General features: G+C 43.4%; 1 protein-coding gene across 9 annotated transcripts in view; it reads left to right on the top strand.

Moving 5' to 3' along the window:
- SLC4A4 (solute carrier family 4 member 4) overlaps window positions 1-19456 on the top strand; it is a 266082-nt gene that overhangs the window by 24951 nt on the left and 221675 nt on the right. For 3 of the 9 annotated variants that reach the window (XM_030565185.1, XM_030565186.1, XM_030565184.1), the window contains exon 1: window positions 5109-5643. In XM_030565185.1, coding sequence (XP_030421045.1) covers window positions 5415-5643 — 229 coding nt within the window. In that variant the 5' untranslated portion in view covers window positions 5109-5414. Of the gene's footprint in view, window positions 1-5107; window positions 5644-19456 lie in introns of those variants that run through there. The other 6 variants (XM_030565189.1, XM_030565188.1, XM_030565181.1 and 3 more) reach the window with 3 other exon arrangements.

Here is a 19456-nt window from a genome sequence, read left to right on the forward strand (position 1 = left end):
TCGATCATTCTGGAACTGACCTTTCTGAGGTGCTTCCCCTGGCATGACTACTGCCTCACTGAGAACTACACAGAGTAGGGAGTCTTACTTACCTGATTATTCCTTGGGAGGTCCTCTGCTTTTTTGGAATAGCAAAACCTTTTCAGCTTTTCCCTCCACTTCACACTACTTCCCTTCCTCCAACTTTTTCCTTTTGCCCGCTGTTAAACCACCTTACCCTCTTGACCCTATGTTGTAGCCACCATTCTTATGGATTTAGGAGTGGCTGAGGCTACGTCTAGACTACCCGCCATATCAGCGGGTTAAAATCAATTGCTCGGGGATTGATATATCGCGTCTCATCTAGATGCGATATATCGATCCCCAAGCGCGCTTATATCGATTCCGGAACTCCACCAACCCCAACGGAGTTGCGGAATCGACAGGGGAAGCCGCGGACATCGATCCTGCGCGGTTAGGACGGGTGAGTAATCCGATCTTAGATATTCGACTTCAGCTATGTTATTCACATAGCTGAAGTTGCGTATCTAAGATCGATTTCCCCCCCGTAGTGTGGACCAGCCCTGAGACTCCCTTTAGACTAGTCAGTCTTGCTTCTAAATTGGCTACTAGAGGATTCCCATGGATTCTAGAACGCAGCAGGGGAAGGCATGTACATTACTGCCAGAGCTGGATGCTGTATCTGATATGATGATGGACTTTTGTCAAAATCTCACTTATGTAGGGTGGGATTTTTTGGAAGTGCTCAGCATTGGCCCAACTTAGCTCCCACCAAAGTCAACAGATTGACTTTTTTTGCCCCACATTTTTTACTATTAGAAAATGTGATTTTTCCCAAATCTAGAAACTGAAAATGGAAAACAGACTTTTTTGGTCTTCAACTGACACAACATTGCAAGTCGAAATGAAAATTTTCTTCCCAGCTCTAGCAGTTGCCATTGATGTCAGGATTAGGCCACGTGCTTTTGAAAATCCCACCCATATGGCATGTCTTTACCGGGATAGCAGGCCTGCTCCACTCTTCCTCTTCTCTCTGAGTTGAGACACTTTCCTCTCTCAGGGCTAAGACTCTGTTCCATCCAATAGCTCCAGTTTTCTCCACTGTGGGACCAGGGCAGTTTGCTCTACCTAGAAGCCACGGTATGCTGGTAGGATGATACACAATTCTCCCCCTTTTCCACATCTCCAATAAAACTCCTGAAGATTTTCACCAGTTTTATTTCTTTGTACAACCACTGTCCCAAATTTAGTTTTCTTCCCACCCCCCAACATTTTTTTAGGAGTCTGAACATTTTTTTTGGTGAAAATTTGCAATGCATCTTTCATGCCAAATTTTGGCCAGAGGGAGTGTTTTGACAATCCTGAGATGGGCAGAAAAGTCAATCAAGAGGTGGTGCTTCTGGGTGTAATTGCTAGTCTCCCAGTGGATTAAACACAAGGCTGGTAGCCAAGGCCGTCGGCTCAGTGCCGCTGACAGCTGCCGTCTCAAGCTTATCCATCAATCAATGAATGGTGGTATTGAACAATGATTGTGACAGAATACAGTCTGGCTGCACTCCCAGGTAGGAAACCATTCTGCTCTGAGATCCTGAATATACCAGTGACATTGTCTGGCAAATTGTTGCAGCTGATCTGGTTGAGCGATAAGCAATGGTTTGAATCCCTACGCATTATCATCAAGTGGCCTCCAGCTCTGCATTACAACCAGCTCAGTATCAGCCTGTCCAGGCGAGGCACCAATATTTGGGCAGCATCATAGTGCTGGAAGAAAAGATGTGGATGCTTGTATAGAAGCAGCTGCTGCCATGTTTCAGGCCCTTCAATGGCCTTTGTTGGGGCCCTTGTGACATCAAACTTGCTGTGAAGTTGAGGATATGTAGAACCACCGTTATACAAACTCTATCATAAGGCAGTGAACATGGGCTCCGTTGAAGGCTGAAGAACACTGGATTTATGTTTTTGATTCTTGCTGACTTTGTTAGCTGCTCCATATGAAATGGCAGGACAAGATCAGAAATTAGGATATTTGAAGCCAAACTCAGCAACTGCCTCCATCAGCACTGGTGTGGTTTTGGTGGTTTTCTTGGTGTGGACATATTATTAGACTGGAAGCCCAGCAGATTCTGAAGCATGTGTACCAAGGAATGCTGCTCCATGGCTGGAAATCGGGTGAGTGTTGAAAGCTTTGGAGGCGTGACAGGATTGCCAGTTATGGACATAAACTGAGTTTACCACCCGACCACCTTAACCCTGTGTCCGGAGATGGATCCAGGTGCTGCTCAATTTGCAAGGAGGCCACATGCCTCCGGGATTTGCCATGATGATTACCAAGGCAACTAAAGTACCAGTTCTGGCCATTCAACCTGTATCTGTGGGTTTTGGTGAAAGCTTAAAGGTTGAAATATACTGTAAACAGTTAAGGATCTTCTGAAACTAGAAGCTGTTACTGTAAAACCATATAAAATGCTAAAGATATGAGAGTGTGAGTTTGTCCTGAACTGTGTAATGCAGGTGCCTTTAACAGTAATGTCCAAAGACAGCTGTTCACTGCATCTGACATGCATCCGATGAAGTGAGTATTTGCCCACGAAAGCTCATGCTCCAAAACTTGTTAGCCTATAAGGTGCCACAGGACTCTTTGCTGCTGTTCGCTGCAGTTTGTCTGCTGGCCGCTTGTCACTCGCTAATTAGCAGTTGGTAATGCTGCTCTTTGACTACACAGCTTTTCCGTCAGCAGCTGGAGGGGGACACCTGAGGGGAAGTGGAGGGAGATGTTTCTCTCCCTCTCATAACAAAAGTGCTTAAAGCTGAAGATTTTCATGATGTTTCTCATGCGATCTGTATGTAATGGTGCAGTGTCACTCAAAGTAGCTTAAAGGGACTGTTTGATTAAAACCACGTTTAAAAAGCCCCAAACTTGCCAGTGTTACATATACTGTTTTAGATTATTCAAATAAAATTATAAAAACTAAATCCTTCCCTCTACCATTCATTCATCTTGTCCGCATTTCACTCCTTGTGGGCAGTTCTGTTTTCTTCCCCCTAGTTGCTGTCACTCTTTGGTTACACTGCATTACTACAGTAGTGCAATGTTTGGGAAGTGGGGCAATGTTAATTGGAAATAATGCTAATGGAAATAATTTTTGAAAATATTCCTCTTGATGTTATGTTTATAAAACCCATTCATAAACACACACAATCTGGGTTCTAAATGAAATGATATTGCTTCTTCAAAAGAGGATCTTCTCCTTTGACATATTGACAGAGCAGTTTGTGAGGAAGCCTCTGTAAGAATAGACATTTTGTGAAGTAATCAAGGGAGAAATACATGTGTATTAGGTTTCTATTTGGTCTGAAAATTCAGTGCCATCTGTTCCAGATGTTTTCAGCTGCATTTACAGCAAGCAACTGCTGTGCTATTTAAAAAGAAAAACAGTTTATTTTATGCTCTTTTTCTCTCTGACCCATTGCACATAGACGACCAGCCATGGAATCAGTTCCTTAGTCTGCGTAACAAAAGTTGCACAAATACTGTTGAATAATTTAATAAATGTGAACTCTGGGGCAAGGCTTTTGTGTGTGTGTGCTAGCTTTGTACTGTTAGCTGCTAATACTAGCTTGTAGAGAACGTTACATCTTATCCCATCCTGCAGGGGAACAGCAGCTTGTAAAATGGTACAATGTTCATACATTGTAAAATCATAGGAATTTATCCTCCAGAACAGACTTCTGGTTACCTGCTACAATACAGTATGTGAGGAAACCATCTCTAACTAGAGATGGGCCTGTGCTTCAAAATTGAGAATTGGATCTAAACTTTCTGGGTGCCAGGATCTGGGATGTTGGTTTGGGCTCAGCTCTAGAATTAAACATATCAGATGGTGCTCTAGTAATTATTGTTGTCCAGGAGTCCAGAAGAAACAAATGCAGGTGTTCAATTATTGGTTTTGAATCTGGCCCCCTCTCCTCTGCCCCTCCCCCTATATGAAATATTCGGGAATCTGCTGTGCGAAGTGAGCTTTTCTTAGCTGGAAACTAATAGCTAAAGGCTACAATAATGTGGATGTTACTAACCGAGTCCAAGATGGAGGAAAACACCAAGTGTTGATGGGAGAATTGCTGGTAAACTGTTAGTTGGAAAATGGAGAGACGAGGGTGAATTATGAAGCTTTTTGGCTTATAAAATTCTTGGAATGGTTTTTGCTCAGAGAAAGCTTGACATCCTGTAGCAAAGCAGACACCCTAGTAAACAAATTTGTTTGCCAGGTCTCTATATGCGTCATATTACCCTGAGCTCTTGAAGATCTAAATCAATTTACTGGTAGCTGCTATTGCTTTTAGAGTGCTTTTTTGGGGGGCATGGTTAGAAGACCTGATAATGTGTTAGTATGTTCTCCAGGGGTTCTCCCACTTCGGGCTGGCCCTCTGAGCCTTTGCAGGAAGGGTGCAATGTTTTGTTTCCCAAATGCACCTGTCTTTCACAGTTGGTAGAAAACTTTAGGCCCCAGTTCTGCAGCGTTACATGCTCTGAAAAGCCTCATTGACTTCAGTGCTGCTTGCAGTATGTAAATTAAGAACGTGTATTTGACAATTATCACTGAATGGTTTCCCTATCCTAAGAATGATGAAGATTGACAAACGTTTACTTATCTACATTAAATATAATTAAAGTATTTAGCATAGTATGTTGCAGACTTCCTTTAATTTTGACTGTAACTCTTGATATTTGCCGGTCAGAAGTAGGTTTACAAACACTCGCTTGGGAAGTTTCGGCGATCTTACTTAGTGGTGAAATTGTGTAGTGAAAATCACATTTAATGGAACAGGAGGGCTTCCTGGCATTGTTATAAAATTAGGAACAAGTGGGAGGTGAGGGGAGAAGGAAAGGGGGATAGAAGGGAGAGCAATGAAAGAGAGAAATTTAGAAAATCAATACATGAATGAATAGCCGGCACACACCAATGACTGCTGTGATGGCCTGACTTGCTGTAGCTTGGTCTCTAGATAATCCTCAGATGTCAGATTTCCGTAAGGCCAACATGTGACACAAAGCTTACCTCTCCACAGAGAAGTGTGCTTTGCTGGTATTAAGAGGCTGGCTGGCGCCTCGTCTCTCACTGTGCATGAGAATGTGTGTGTGTGTGTGTCTGTCTGTATGCACTCTGTATGTCTGTCTGTGTAGGTGACTCTGCAGGCAATGTGTTTTAGAAGAGTTTTTAAGTGAAACCGGATTTCCACAAGCTATTGGCTAGCGTACAGACACACCAAACTACTATGTGCGTCTCTTTTTTTAAAGAAAAGACTCCGAGCTGGGATTACCATTCTCACACCTGCCACCGCTGATGCCCTCTCAAGGTTAGAGTTTGAGCTACGTGGGACCAGCTTAATACCAAACGCCATTCAAAAGGAGCTGTATGAAGGAACAGCAGACACGGAAAGAAGAGCAGAAGCGCCCACCCAGTAACATGAACAATAGTTTGCAGGTTAACCTGCCCAGGAGTTGGGCTGGTTCAAATAGCTCACTCCAGGAGAAGTCTGAGCACTCTTTCTTTCTTTTCTATTACTATAGAATGGAGGATGAGGCGGTGCTGGACAGAGGGGCTTCCTTCCTTAAGCATGTATGCGACGAAGAAGAAGTGGAAGGTAAGAGATCTATATTTTGGGGGGTTAATGTGTCTCTTTAAAATTTAATATTTCTATGTTAGAGCAAAACAAATTGCCCCAGGCAGATTCAGTGAAAAGGGATAGTTCTTTTTCTGAACAATTAAGCTTAAAAATGATTGAAATGGCGACAGCCAGAATTAGCGTGGACTTGACTCTTTACACCTTAACTCTCACTTGGAAAATGGGATGCTTTATGTGCTACTGGCATTCTTTCTTTTTTATTTCCAGAGTGACATTCACGTGCATCCACAGAATAGCCATGAGATGCTGTGTGTTTTTTACATAAATGCATTTCACAGCACTTAGGAATCAATATTGCACCTTGTATGGTATACATTGGCAGGCCTCACAAATGGAGGAGACCCTTGCACAAAATGGTCTCAGCTGTCGGTATTGAGTGCTGGCCCCTGGACGCCAGACTCATGGCACTAAGAGGATCATTTTCTGTGGGATTCTTTCAGCTTAAAAGAAATACAGGCCATGACTTTCTGTGAGAAAATGGACCTGTTTAACTAGGCCAAGAGTTGCCCCAAATTTAAAGAAATGAACAAGAGCATCTGAATTTTTTTTTGCATAAACTAAATATATTTATGTAACTCCCGCCAAACTATGAAAGTAGTTTTAGAAAATGTATGCAAAATACAGTGATTGGGTCTCTAATTGCAACTATCAAGCTTCCAGCAATTCAAACCAATCATTTCAATGAAAAATAGCCTGGAAACTGCCAGGTATGAGAAACGCAGTGTTTTGTTTCCTCAGCTATGTCAGCTGTGCTCCATAGCTATAAAAATCACCCTGTTGGTTTTAACTAGGCCATTTACTGTCTATAAGGGTTGGGGTGAGAGGGTCTCCTGTTAGAGGATACGGACCCCCACGGGTGTGAAAGCTTTGGCACAGAATGTGGACATGTCTTTTTTTCTTTAAATGTTTCTCCATATTTTAAAGCCTAAAATGGTGACAAGCCCTGTAACTGCAGGTGGAAACAACGTAAATAAAACCTGCCCTCTGCCCCCAGATACTAAAACACAGTTATAGGTGTAAGGAGCAGAGCAGCAAAAGATCATGCCAACCCCCTAAAAGTGTATTAAAAATAGAAGGGTTTTGGGTGGCTGTTAAGACTATGATTTTCTATCTGACCCTTCTTTAATATTCTTTCCAGGTGAATATGCAAATGTGATCTATCGTTAAAGAATCACAGTCCAATTGTTATCACCTTGCTGGGGGCAGGGAGTAAGAGGAGATAAAAAGAGATGAAGTGTATATAATTCCTCAGCGCAGGAGATTGGGAACTGTAACTCCAGGTCTGAGCCTTTTGATAGACTCAGACTTTGGGTTGTATAACTAACTCCCTTGATCTCATTAATGGCAGTGCCTAGGTACTACAACAAAACTTCTTAAACACCCCAGGTAACTAGTTAAGGAAGCTAGCACATGTACATGTTTGAATACTTGCAGTGTAGCAACTGCCCTTGTATCGGAATAGGAACAGGTGTGCTAATGTGAAAAGACTTCAAGGTGCCACTTGACCTCTGCTGTTTGGGGCATGGGTTGTCCTTTTTGTATGTGCTTTGACAGCACCGGGCACATTTTGGGCACTTTGCCATATAAATAATTATTCATATGTGTTGGCCTTTTGTATACGTTGCATTTGCCTAACCAAAAACACACCACACATGTGTGCCTAATCTACCTGTAACAGTAACGCTAATGGGAATTATATGAGAGCATATGCCCCTATGGCATGTCCACAGACTTCGAAGATAATTTAAGATCTCTGTGTGTATCTGGCCATTTCCTGCTTATTGTCATGGAGAAGTTATTTTATTTCTGATGTTAATGGGTAAATGCTGCCTGCCTACCTTGCTTTAATATCAAAAGGGCATAAGTAATAACTAAAATACTTTTTTTTTTTTATGAAGAGCTGCTTTGTTGGCGGCTGGCTCACGACATATAGAGGTGCTCGGAAATATGGCTCAGCATATTTTACTGAGGATACTTCCCGATTCCATTTCAGAGAATGGGAAAATGTAAGCATTATTGCGAGACCGAGGAACAGACAGAGCTCCAGGGTCAAGGTTTTCAGAAAAGAAAAGCAGCCCCTTTTATCTACAGCACTGTACATTCCTTTCTTAAAAGGTAGTGACGTATTCCTAAAATTCCACTAAGTTAGGAATCTAGATATGTGAGACAGATTACTTTACTTTTTCCCTTGTTCCAAAACAAGTTAAGCTCCACCTTATCCCTTGTGATAAGATCTTGCCTCTCTAACTCCTCTCAAGCCAGTAATAGCTCTGACTTCATAGTGGGGTGGAGGATACTTGATTTCAAGTTTGGCAGTTAAAACTGTGAAGAAGGTGTGGCACTCTGACAGGGTTCAGGTATGTAAGTGAATGTGGCCTGCATTTCCGCAAGTTTCCCCCCACCCTGTATCCATCTACTTTAATAAGTTAGGGATGCCATGAAGTTGGATGCAGTATTGGAACCTGACTAGAATAGAATTCTCTGTTACACTGGAAATTTGTCTATGGATCTCATCAATGTTAAGGGGAGTTATCTACATAAACATCTTTACACATGGATCAGAGAAACATGGAATTTAATTAGAGACTTTGCATCAAGAGAAACTTAAATTAAAAAAATAACCCTCCCAACCCCTAAAACCATTTGCCATTTTTGCTAAACCCTTTTTTCTTTTGCTTGCCCCTGTTGTGATGTCAGTGGATTTGTATTATCACGCATTTGAAGGGAAAAATTTGTAATGTCATAAAATGCTACCTTTAACTTTGCTTCACGCAAAACATCACTCATTTTGCAGTAACAGTGGGAGACTTTGTGAATTACTGATTGATTCTTTTTTTTAAATATAGTATAAATGAACAAGTGAAATTAAAAGAAAAAATCTACCACAGAATGTACTTTGTTCATTTGTTTTGATAACTTAGTTTAGTTTAAATTGGAGAACAGCAGAGAGAGCTGCATTTTTGTGTCTTCAAAATCTCCACAGACTCTGATTTTGCTGTTGTAAAATTAGGAGTGATTACTTAAAGTGTAAACTCTGGGGCAGGGACTGTCTTGTTTTGTATCTGTACAGCACCTAGCACATTGGGGGGCCCCCCAGACATGGAAAAGGCCCTCAGTGCTGCCACAATACAAATAGTAAATAATTATAGCAGTAGGGGTTTGGATTTCAATTCTGGTTTTTATGTGAACCTTCAAACTTTGAGAGAGTTCATATAAAAGATTTTCATTTTGTCTCCTTTCTCGTTTTAATTCTGTTATGCTTTGTATAGTATTAAATATGCTGTAGAACAGCTTGGACAAACTCTCAAGGCTTGATTCTGTACAAATGCAGTAGAACCTACCTTAAAGTGGTCTAGTAGGAGATTCTTTGCATAATACCATTTTTCTAACATTTGATAGCTTGACACTAGTAAATCTACCAGCGTGTTTACCATCTGCTTTTTTCAACTTACGGCTAATCTTCTTTATCTGTAGGCGAGATGGCATTCTAGTCTGCTGCAAAAGTCTTTTATCTGTCGGGAGGGTAGCTGGCAGACTTTAGTGTTATCTTAAAATGTGCTGGTGTCGTGTATGACATCAGTGCTTTCTCATTTCTGCTGCTGTGACACTTTAATGTCCTATTTGAAGGGCTCTGATTTAAAAACTTGGGTCAAAATTGGGATGACTGTAAAGTGATTTTATTTAAAATGATACTTAGCTGAATGTGCATTTTAAAAAGAACTGTCAGGGTTTTTCCTTCTGCCTTTTAAAGAAAGTACACCTTTGGGAAGTGTCATAGGGTTTAGGGCCAGAATGGACCCCACCAGATCATCTAACCTCCTGGATGGCACAGGCTACCCACATGCTAAACATTAAAAGTCCTTTGAGGATGAAAAGGCACTGTATAGGTGCTGAGTGGTCTTTCTTTTAAAGAAATATTAAATTCTCCAGTGACAGAGCCTAGTAGTACAAATTATTTTACATCAAATCTGAAGAAGTGTTTTGTAATACCATAATGGCAGTAACATGGCTTTTTTAAACCCCTGTTTTAAAGGGAGAAGATATGAATTGCTGATCTCCTTAATTAAAGGCAAGGAGCAAACACTCAGCCAGCATTAAAAACACTTAATATGGTATTAAATGATCAATTTAAAAACAATCTCTGTGCAAAAGTGACACGAATGAGATGCGCACCTGCTCTCCAACTTGGCGCCTAAAGGCCATGCTAGTTGAAATGGTGACAGTCAGACTGCGGCATTGTGCCCCTTGGTCTGCTGGTGTGAGAGAGTGTTCCAAGTGGAGGGCTTTGGACGTACTAATGGAGGCAAACCAGCGCGCCAGGCCTGCCAAGGGAGCTGCCTGCACAGACTGCAGCTTGACAGGCAAATTTGCTGGGACTGTGCAGGCTGATCCCTTTTCAGGATCAGGGCCCATACTGTTAACTGTATGCATAATAATATACACTTACTGTGTAGAGCAGGGGTTCTCAACCTTTTTCTTCGAGTCCCCTCCCTTCAAATATGCTATAAAACCCCCACGGCCCACCTGTGCCACCACGGCTGGTTTTCTGCATATAAAAGCCAGGGCCAGTGTTTTAGGGTAGAGAGCAGGGCAGTTGCCTGGGGGCCCGCAGAGCTACATTGCTCAAGCTTCGGATTTAGCCCCAGGTGGCATGGGTCAGGGCCCCGGCTTCAGCCCTGCATGGCAGAGCTTCGGCTTTCTGCCCTTGGCCCTAATGAGTCTAACTCTGGCCCTGCTTGTTGGAGCCCCTGAAACCTGCTTGCGGCCCCCCGGGGGCACTGGACCCCTGCTTGAGAACAGCTGGTGGATGGGACAGTGCTATGGTCCACTTATGTGTCCGTGTGGTGTATGTCACATCCCCTTCTTTGGATCTGATTTGCTAAGAAAACATAACAATTCAAACCTAGCTGCCAGTACAAATCTGCCAGCCCTCTCCCCGGGCTCTGAAGTTCCTTCCCCAAACCATTTCATTTCTAAAGCCTCTGCTAGCTAAGACTTGTTCTGCTCCCACTTGGCTAGTATGGATTCCACTGGCTCTGAGTTCTCCTCTTTCTGTATGAATAGCCACTCTTTTATAATAAGTGCTGCACCCCAGCAGTTCTCATGTGACCCCAGTTGTTTGACTCAGGGCTTGTCTACATCAGAAAGTTGCAGCGCTGGTGAGGGAGTTACAGCGCTGCAACTTTGAAGGTGTACACATCTGCAGGGCACCACCAGCGCTGCAACTCCCTGTTTGCAGCGCTGGCCGTACTCCCGTTTTGTCTCGGGTGTAGAGGATCCAGCGCTGGTGATCCAGCGCTGGTAATCCAATGTAGACAGTTACCAGCGCTTTTCTTGACCTCCGTGGAAGGAGGAAGCCTCTGGTAATCAAGCTGGTTTCCTTTCCCGGTTTGCTCTCTCGGTCCCGGAGCCAGCCAGCAAACCGCAGGGAAGGAGACCTGCTTGCTCGGGGTTCCGGGACCGAGAGAGCAAACCGGGAAAGGAGACCAGCTTCGCCGCGGTTTGCTCTCTCGGTCCCGGAGCCAGCCAGCAAACCGCAGGGAAGGAGACCTGCTTGCTCGGGGTTCCGGGACCGAGAGAGCAAACCGGGAACGCCGCGGTTTGCTCTCTCGGTCCCGGAGCCAGCCAGCAAACCGCAGGGAAGGAGACCTGCTTGCTCGGGGTTCCGGGACCGAGAGAGCAAACCGCGTTCCCGGTTTGCTCTCTCGGTCCCGGAACCCCGAGCAAGCAGGTCTCCTTCCCTGCGGTTTGCTGGCTCGGTTTGCTCTCTCGGTCCCGGAACCCCGAGCAAGCAGGTCTCCTTCCCTGCGGTTTGCTGGCTGGCTCCGGGACCGAGAGAGCAAACCGCGGCGAAGCTGGTCTCCTTTCCCGGTTTGCTCTCTCGGTCCCGGAACCCCGAGCAAGCAGGTCTCCTTCCCTGCGGTTTGCTGGCTGGCTCCGGGACCGAGAGAGCAAACCGCGGCGTTCCCGGTTTGCTCTCTCGGTCCCGGAACCCCGAGCAAGCAGGTCTCCTTCCCTGCGGTTTGCTGGCTGGCTCCGGGACCGAGAGAGCAAACCGCGGCGTTCCCGGTTTGCTCTCTCGGTCCCGGAACCCCGAGCAAGCAGGTCTCCTTCCCTGCGGTTTGCTGGCTGGCTCCGGGACCGAGAGAGCAAACCGCGGGGAAGCTGGTTTCCTTTCCCGGTTTGCTCTCTCGTCCGGGAACCCCCCTTGAAGCCGCCCAACAGCGCTGCAGTGTGGCCACATCTAACACCACTTGCAGCGCTGGTTGCTGTAAGTGTGGCCACTCTGCAGCGCTGGCCCTATACAGCTGTACTAATACAGCTGTAACAACCAGCGCTGCAAAATTTTAGATGTAGACATGGCCTCAGCGGCAGGCCAGAACCTGGAAGCAGGATGCTGGGACACACGTGCCCAGGAACCACGAGCACCATTCTCTCAGAGGGATCTCAAGTTGCTATACAGATTTTTACAAACTCTTTCAGTTGGACTCTCTTCTCCCACTGCTGGCATGTCTGCCTCTGGGGTGAGACACAGCAGCTCTTCATTAGTGTCCAAACACTGCATGACTGCTTAGGACCGAAAGTGAAGAGTATATAAAATTGGCCTGTCTCTGCTATGCTTGATACCCATCCCTTTCTGAATTCCTTCAGGTTATTTGTAAACAAATAACCTAAAATACATATACAGAAGGTCAGACTAAATGATCAAAATGCTCCCTTTCTGGTCTTGGACTCTGAATCTAGGAAAACTTAAAATATGGCAGGGAGGTCCAGTCACGGCTGTGGAATTTCTAATGGAAGACGGAGTTGTATTTTAGTGACTTTTCATTTTGGTTTACTGACATCCTGGGCTCATTTTTTATTTTCTTCTCATTAATGATCTAGAAATAAATATTGAGAAGCCACCTAAGCCAATACCTGCTAAAGGGAAAGAAAGACCAGTTAAAACCAATAATCTGTGCAATAAATCAAAACCTATAGAACCGAAGTGAAGCTATTCTTAATTATACCTCATAAATGACAAAACTTATCAAACAAAACAAAAAAGCCTCCTGGGAAGCAAAAGGTAAAAAATAACAGACAATAGACTGAATCAATAAACTCTATTCATTTAATCAGTTCTAATTTCAAACCGGAGTAGAAAAGCTCCCAAGAAGGGCAATGCATATGGAATGCTGGAGAGCTTCCAGGAGAGGAGAGAATAGTAAGAGGAAAGACAGGTTAGCGTATAAGATAACAAAAGATATAGAGAGAAGGCCCAGTGGGTGCTTTTGTTTAACCATTCCTCATGAAACAAGAACGAGAGGCAAGTAGAGCAAAGACACATGGAAAGGAGAGGCTGAGCCTGGGTGATCAAGGTTGGAGGTGGAGAGGAGTGAGAGGAACAGAAATAGAATGGGCCCAGTGGATAAAATCAGAATTTAGGACCAGTCCTGGTTTCTTGCTTGACTTTTTCCCTGTTTGTGTGTTCACTGGCCGTTGGGAAAGAATCTTACTCTTCATTGGTCTAAGGGAAAGAGAAATATTCATTGCTTTGATCTATGCACCTATAAGCAGCAAAGCTGGGTTTACTCTGGTGGGTACTGCCAGGGCTGCCATGTAACTCAGTAGAGCTAATATGGGCTCTCTGTGTTCTAGAAGTATCTTAATGATTTCTAGGCTATGCATGTTCTCGTCTCAGGGTCCAGTGGTATTCCAAGACTTTTTGGGCAATATTGTGGGTATAAGAGGCAGTGTAAAGGGACTTTAAAGTGAGCACACTTAATATTTATGCTCACTTGAAGGCCCCTTTACCGTGACAGAGCAGAATAAAGTGGCCTGGGTATAAAATGAGAATCAGACTATTTAGAGGACATCTACGCTGCAAAAAAAAAACCTCAACAACCCTGTAGCAGTGAGTCTTAGAATCCAGTTCAACTGACTTGTGCTCACGCTATGGGGCTAGAATAGTATTGTATACACTCCTGCTTGGGCTGGAGCCTGAGCACTGAAACCTGGCAAGGAGAGTGGGTCTCAGAGCCCAGGCTCCGGCCTGAGTGGGAATGTCTACACAACTACTTTTAGCCCCGTAGCACGAGTCCCAGAAGCCCTACTCAGTTGACCCAGGCTCAGACTCACTGCCATGAGTGTGATTTTTTGTGTGTGTGTGGGGCTATCAGCATGACGAGTGGACGTGGAGATTCATGGGGGCCCTGTATCAAGGAGCCTGACCTTGGAGTACTCCAGAATCTAGGTGCAATCTCCCTTTTAAAAGAAAACTGTGTCCTCAATATAGTTAACCATAATTACATACCCAGAAGCAGCGTGCCATTAGGATGTACTCGTGATGTACAGTAGTACTGCAGAATTAGATGCATGATAAGGGCTTTTATGGAGGCACCCAGCATTTGCCAAAATCGGAGGCAGGGTACTGGACTAGGTGGATCCTTGATCGTTCTGGTCCATCATTTCTTGTGTCCATCATCTTTCTGTTAGATTCTTATAGGCATTTTCTGTACCTTTTTTCTTGTTCCTTCTGTGTACTTTCCCCAACACTCCTGCCCCTGTGTGCGCTAGCAGTGGCTTTCAGTGACAGTGACTCACATTTCAGTCTCTAAAGCACAGGGTGTGCGTTCTTCCAAATTTAGGTGGTTAGTTTCACTGACACACGCTTCTGTTGCTCATACAGGCATGCCGCTGCTCTGCTATGATATGCAGGAGACAGCTTCAGGTCTCCCAGTCCTGACCACCTGTGCTTGTGTTGGGAGTGGCAGAGTTCTTGTGATGCCCCAGTTGATATGCCAAACACCTGGGCAGGCACTGAAATGACAGCAATTTACTCTTAAGTATCATGGGGACACTTTTAGTGCACTACAAACACACTTTTTTGAGGCAGTGAGGTAGAGGCTTGTTTAGGTTAAACAAATTATGAATTGATTATGACTCTACAATAATAACCAGTGCCCTGGTTTTCTCCGTAATCACAGGAATTATTAGTGCACCTAAGGGGGAGGAAGGACTGTCTTCTAGACCTAATGGCAGGCAGTTCATCAGCAGTAGAAGTCTCCTGTCCTCCAACACAGCTCAGTGCAACACGCTTGCAAAATTCAAAGTCCTTCTGGCTCAGACAAGTAGAAGAACTAGGATCAAAATTTTCAATCTTTCATGCCTAAAGAAGGGGCTTAATCTCTTCCGAAAGGCTGAACACTGAAAGCTCCCACTGAAGTCAGTGGGCTCCATAGGGCTCAGCAACTGTGGAAAATCAAGCCACTCATTTATACCTAACATGGCAGCTAACTGCATAGATGCATTTATAATGCCAGACACAGTTTAATATTGGGTCTGTCTGCATTGATGATTTCTACACTCCGAAAGAGACCATTCAGGCCAAGGTTTTCAAAAGCAATACATTGTTTTTGGATGCCTCAATTTTGAGTGCAGCACTTACGATGCCTTAAGGGAGTCTGATTTTTAAAGGATGTGTGTGAAAATCAGGCGTCTCAAAAAAACCAGAGGTACCCAAAATGAGTTTTCATTTCTGGAAACCTTGGACTAACACTTTGTGTAAGATTTTATAATATATGTAAGCTGCTCTTTCAGAAGCCATCCTCTTTGATCAGGATCCAGGCAGCGTTGACCTGATCAGCTCAGCTCACAGCTGGCAGGTTCTGTAGGTTGTTTAACCTCTCACACTTGAAGAGTCAGAAAAGCTGCTTATAGGTTTGTAGGTAAGCGTCTAACAATAGATTATAAAAACCTCCGGTTGAATACCCAAAACGTGCTTGTCGTCTTCTATCTTAACCGTGTTGACCAATTTGTCATTTTCCAGCTATAGGCATTTCTCTGCCATGCAGCAACTACACTCAGTTATGTGAGTGTCTGTCCCAGATTCCACTGCACACATACTCTTTCCTTCCTAGATCAATCCTGCATCTTTTGGTTGCTTATACCCACTGTTTCATTTAAATGTTCAGGTTTGTAGATGTTCTTTTAAGGTGCTCGATGAAGAATGCACCTTTATTTTTTAGTTTAAGTTCTTCTCACTACTTAAATCTTGTTGTTTTTTTTTTGTTTTTTTGTTTTTTTTTACTTTCAGCGTCAAGGTACAGCACTAAACCACCTCTACAATAAGCTTCAGAAAAGCCAGGTTAAATCTTCTTAAGAATTTTTCAGTTTAACTCAATGGTGATCAATAGGTGTGGAGTGAAGGAGGGAAAAATCATGCTTTTGGAATTGAGAGAGCTTGAGATTCAAACATATCCTTTATTCTACACTCATCCTCTTCAAGTGCCTTTCAGCACAAGCTGACTATAGTGTCGTTCCACGTGAACCTTTAAGGACTGTAGAGATTGTTTTTATCTGAAGAGTAAATTCACTTTTGGGAAGACACACAATTTTTTGCTGTCTCATCAGGTCACTGGAACTTATTTCTCTTATTTACATGTTGTTTTCCTCATCAGTGCTCCCCCATCATTATATTAAACATCCCATTGTTAGATATAAAACGTAACATGTAGAAGCTTTGGTAGAGTTCAGCTATTGAGTAACTGACCTGGGAGAAGGTGGTGTGCTTCAGGAAATGTCTTAATTTTTTGAAGAAATGAGGCATTAAAAGTGTTGAAAAGTTCATCTCCGCCCACCCCTTTAAATCTTTAGATATGTCTGAGCCCATAGAGGAGAACGAGGGCACAGGGCACTCAAACTACAACTCAAATGAGGCACCGTAATGACATGTTTATCAGCCAAAAATGTATTCTTTTTGCCTTGATTTTATTTATTTCTGAAGTGTTGAAATTTCCCATGGAAAACTATCTTAATTCTGGCATTCCCTAACTTTTGAGTGCTTGACTTTGCAACCAGAACATTCTTTTACCATTGGTGGTGGTGGTGGTGGTGTGTTTTTTAATTTTAATTTTAATTTTTTTATATAGGTATAGATAGTGGTATCGATGATCACTGGTGTCCTCTTGTATTACTGTATCTACAAGCCTGACAAATCTGTCAGCTTTTCTGCTGAGCCTCTACATCTGCTGCTTCAAACTTCATACACTCTCTAGTTTGCTGTAGAGCCTGGGATCCGTCATCTCTTTTACATTTGAAATTTCAAACTGAAAGCACATGAGACTTGCAAAAAGCTCCTAGGCCTGCATAACCCTTTCGGATACCATCTTGAAAGTGGTTAATAGAATTTCAGGAGGCTTTGCAAGGGACAGATTGATGCACTGGGTGTGAAGGCAGGTCCAGAGAAGAAGAATCTTACAACCAAGTGAAAATAGCATGCTCCCCATACATGTTACGCTGTGTCCCATACTGATTTAAATGCATGCATGATTAGGTATCTGCAAACAGTCTTAACCAGGTCTTTTCAAGATTAGCAAAGTGCTTTTTACTCACTGAGGGCTAGGTATTACAATGAAGCTTCCTACTGTAATGTTTGCAGTGACCTTCACGTTTATCACATTATCATTCTGGCTGCTAGTGTGTGCTGACCTGCTGTAGTTGATGTAGTGAGTAGAACTTCATGGAGAATCATGCAGAAAGAATAGAATTCCTCTCTTACTGCTCTGTCTTTGCAAAAATGTTAGCAAAATTCATTAGACTGAAGTAAAGAAATTAGTGTGTCCAGATCGAGCCACTGAGTATAATAGCGCTGCCCAATAATTAACCTAACCAGGAACACATTAATAAATTAATTTGTCCTCGTGTGGTGTCTAGAGGTCCTGTTGTGTTGCGTACAATATCAGTAGATAAGTCTGAGGATGAGAGGGGAAACAAAGGCACACAGAAGTGAAGTGACTTAGCTAAGGTCAAACGGCAAGCCAGTAACAGAGCACATGGAATCCAGGTCTCTGGACTCCCAGTCCATTTCCCTATCCACTGGACACGCTGCATTCCATATGTAAGAGTAAATGACTGAGGGGTGGCTCCCTAATGAATATCATGGCTCATCAGCTGCACCAAAGGGTGGAGAGTCCAGAGAATTATGGCACTACAATAAGGACCAAGTTCTGTCTCCAAGATGAACACACAGTTTCATGGCTTCTGTAGGGGTCACACTCGTACTTGAAGATACAACTTAACCCTGATGTGTTGAGGCACCATATAAAAGCTAACTGAGCATTTGGAAACATCAGGAAGGGCACAGTGGATAACCTCCATTGATGTGTGGGAATCTAATATCAAAAGAAACAGCAGGTGTAGGGTGGGGACAGTATCCACAACAGAAAGGGCAGTTAGTGACTCTTTGACAAGGAAATCTTATTGCCCTGACCAGATGCGAAAGCCAGATATAAGAGGGTGAGGTGCTTCCCACGGCTGTGTTAAAGCAACCTCCTTTGAATCACTTCAATTCTGTGGTCAGCTTGATAATAGAAACACATCATAGTAAGCCTGTAGACTTAATACTTTAATATGCTGCCAGCAGAACTAGACAATCTCTTTAATCCTTTGGATCACATGAGCACTGCAGATTTTGGTAACGTGAAACTAAGTTGTGTATGTGCAGGCAAGCATCTGCATTACTTAGCTGCAGGTCTCCATTCTGCAAGAGAGAAAAATGTTTAATGTTCCTCTCTCCCTCCCCAAAGGGAGGTGGCTAAGTAAGAGATTTTCCTGTTCAATGCACTTGAAGGAAGTGGTTGGCATTTGTTTACATTGTTGTGAGTTCTGAGATAAACTTCTAGGCTCTCCTCCCAGAGTGCCCGGCAGGAAGCAATTGACACACATTCTCAATGCACTAGGTCTGAGACATTTCCTACTTGCTGGGATAATTTAGCTTTCCCATGAGAACCATTCAATGCAAATGGTTATGCCTGATAAATTTCACAAGATGCCTGTACGGCATGTTAGCATGCTGCGCCTTAAAGAAGGATAGCAAGAATGAAAATGGCTGCTTTAGTTCACCTCCTGACCTAGGGTATTACCCAGCAGCCAGTAGGGCTTTTCTTTGACACCTGTGTCAATCCAGATAAAGATTTCCTCAAAAGCACAGGGTGATGGAAGTAGGGGCAGCATTCCCTGGCTCAAAGTGTTTCCCATCATGTACAGGGTTTACAATTTTCTTCAATGGCTTTCAGCACCCTCACTCTAAAAATTGTTCTAACACCACTGTGGGAGCACCCAACCCTCAGTCAAAATCTTTTTCTTGGAGAGGATAATACAGGTCGTTCTTTCATGCAACTGTCCCCCTGCCCTCATTTTCCCCCAATAAAACTGTCAGCCTATCCTAAGGATCTGATTAGGTTTAGAAATTTCTGATAGATCAGAGTTAAGTATTGATTTAAAGTATTATAGGCAGCATGTGTGTTGATGCCTGTCATTGAAGGTTGCCTACACGTTTGCATTCTGAAGAGCCTTTTGCAGTTGCTTACCACTTTCTCAAACTTTTTCCTGTTGAGGCTGAAGTTTTTGAAGATGGATTTTCTGTCCAGTGGTGATCTTGTGTGTGATTTTGAGAAAAATGGGTCACTGGTTTTGAATGTGAAGAGAGTAGATTGGTGGCTGCTGATGGTGAGGGGCAGATGTTGATTTTTTATAATTTTCTTCTAGGGACTTTGTGACCTTTTTTAATTTTTTTTTAAACAGCCCAAGCACCATAGCAATTTGGGGTAGAAATTTGAGATTTGTGTGCATTTCAGGGTGAAAACCCATTCTATTTTACTGCATTGTAATGGTTTGTTTAAAAACAGACACTGTCTATGCAGACTGAGTTCTCTCCCTGCCTCTGACAATAACTGTTGATCTCCCGGCATTGCATTTGCACTGCACCTTTGTGTAGATAAGCAGATTGAGT

The sequence above is a fragment of the Gopherus evgoodei genome, chromosome 5 (genome assembly GCF_007399415.2).
Source record: "Gopherus evgoodei ecotype Sinaloan lineage chromosome 5, rGopEvg1_v1.p, whole genome shotgun sequence".
Lineage (NCBI taxonomy): Eukaryota > Metazoa > Chordata > Testudines > Testudinidae > Gopherus > Gopherus evgoodei.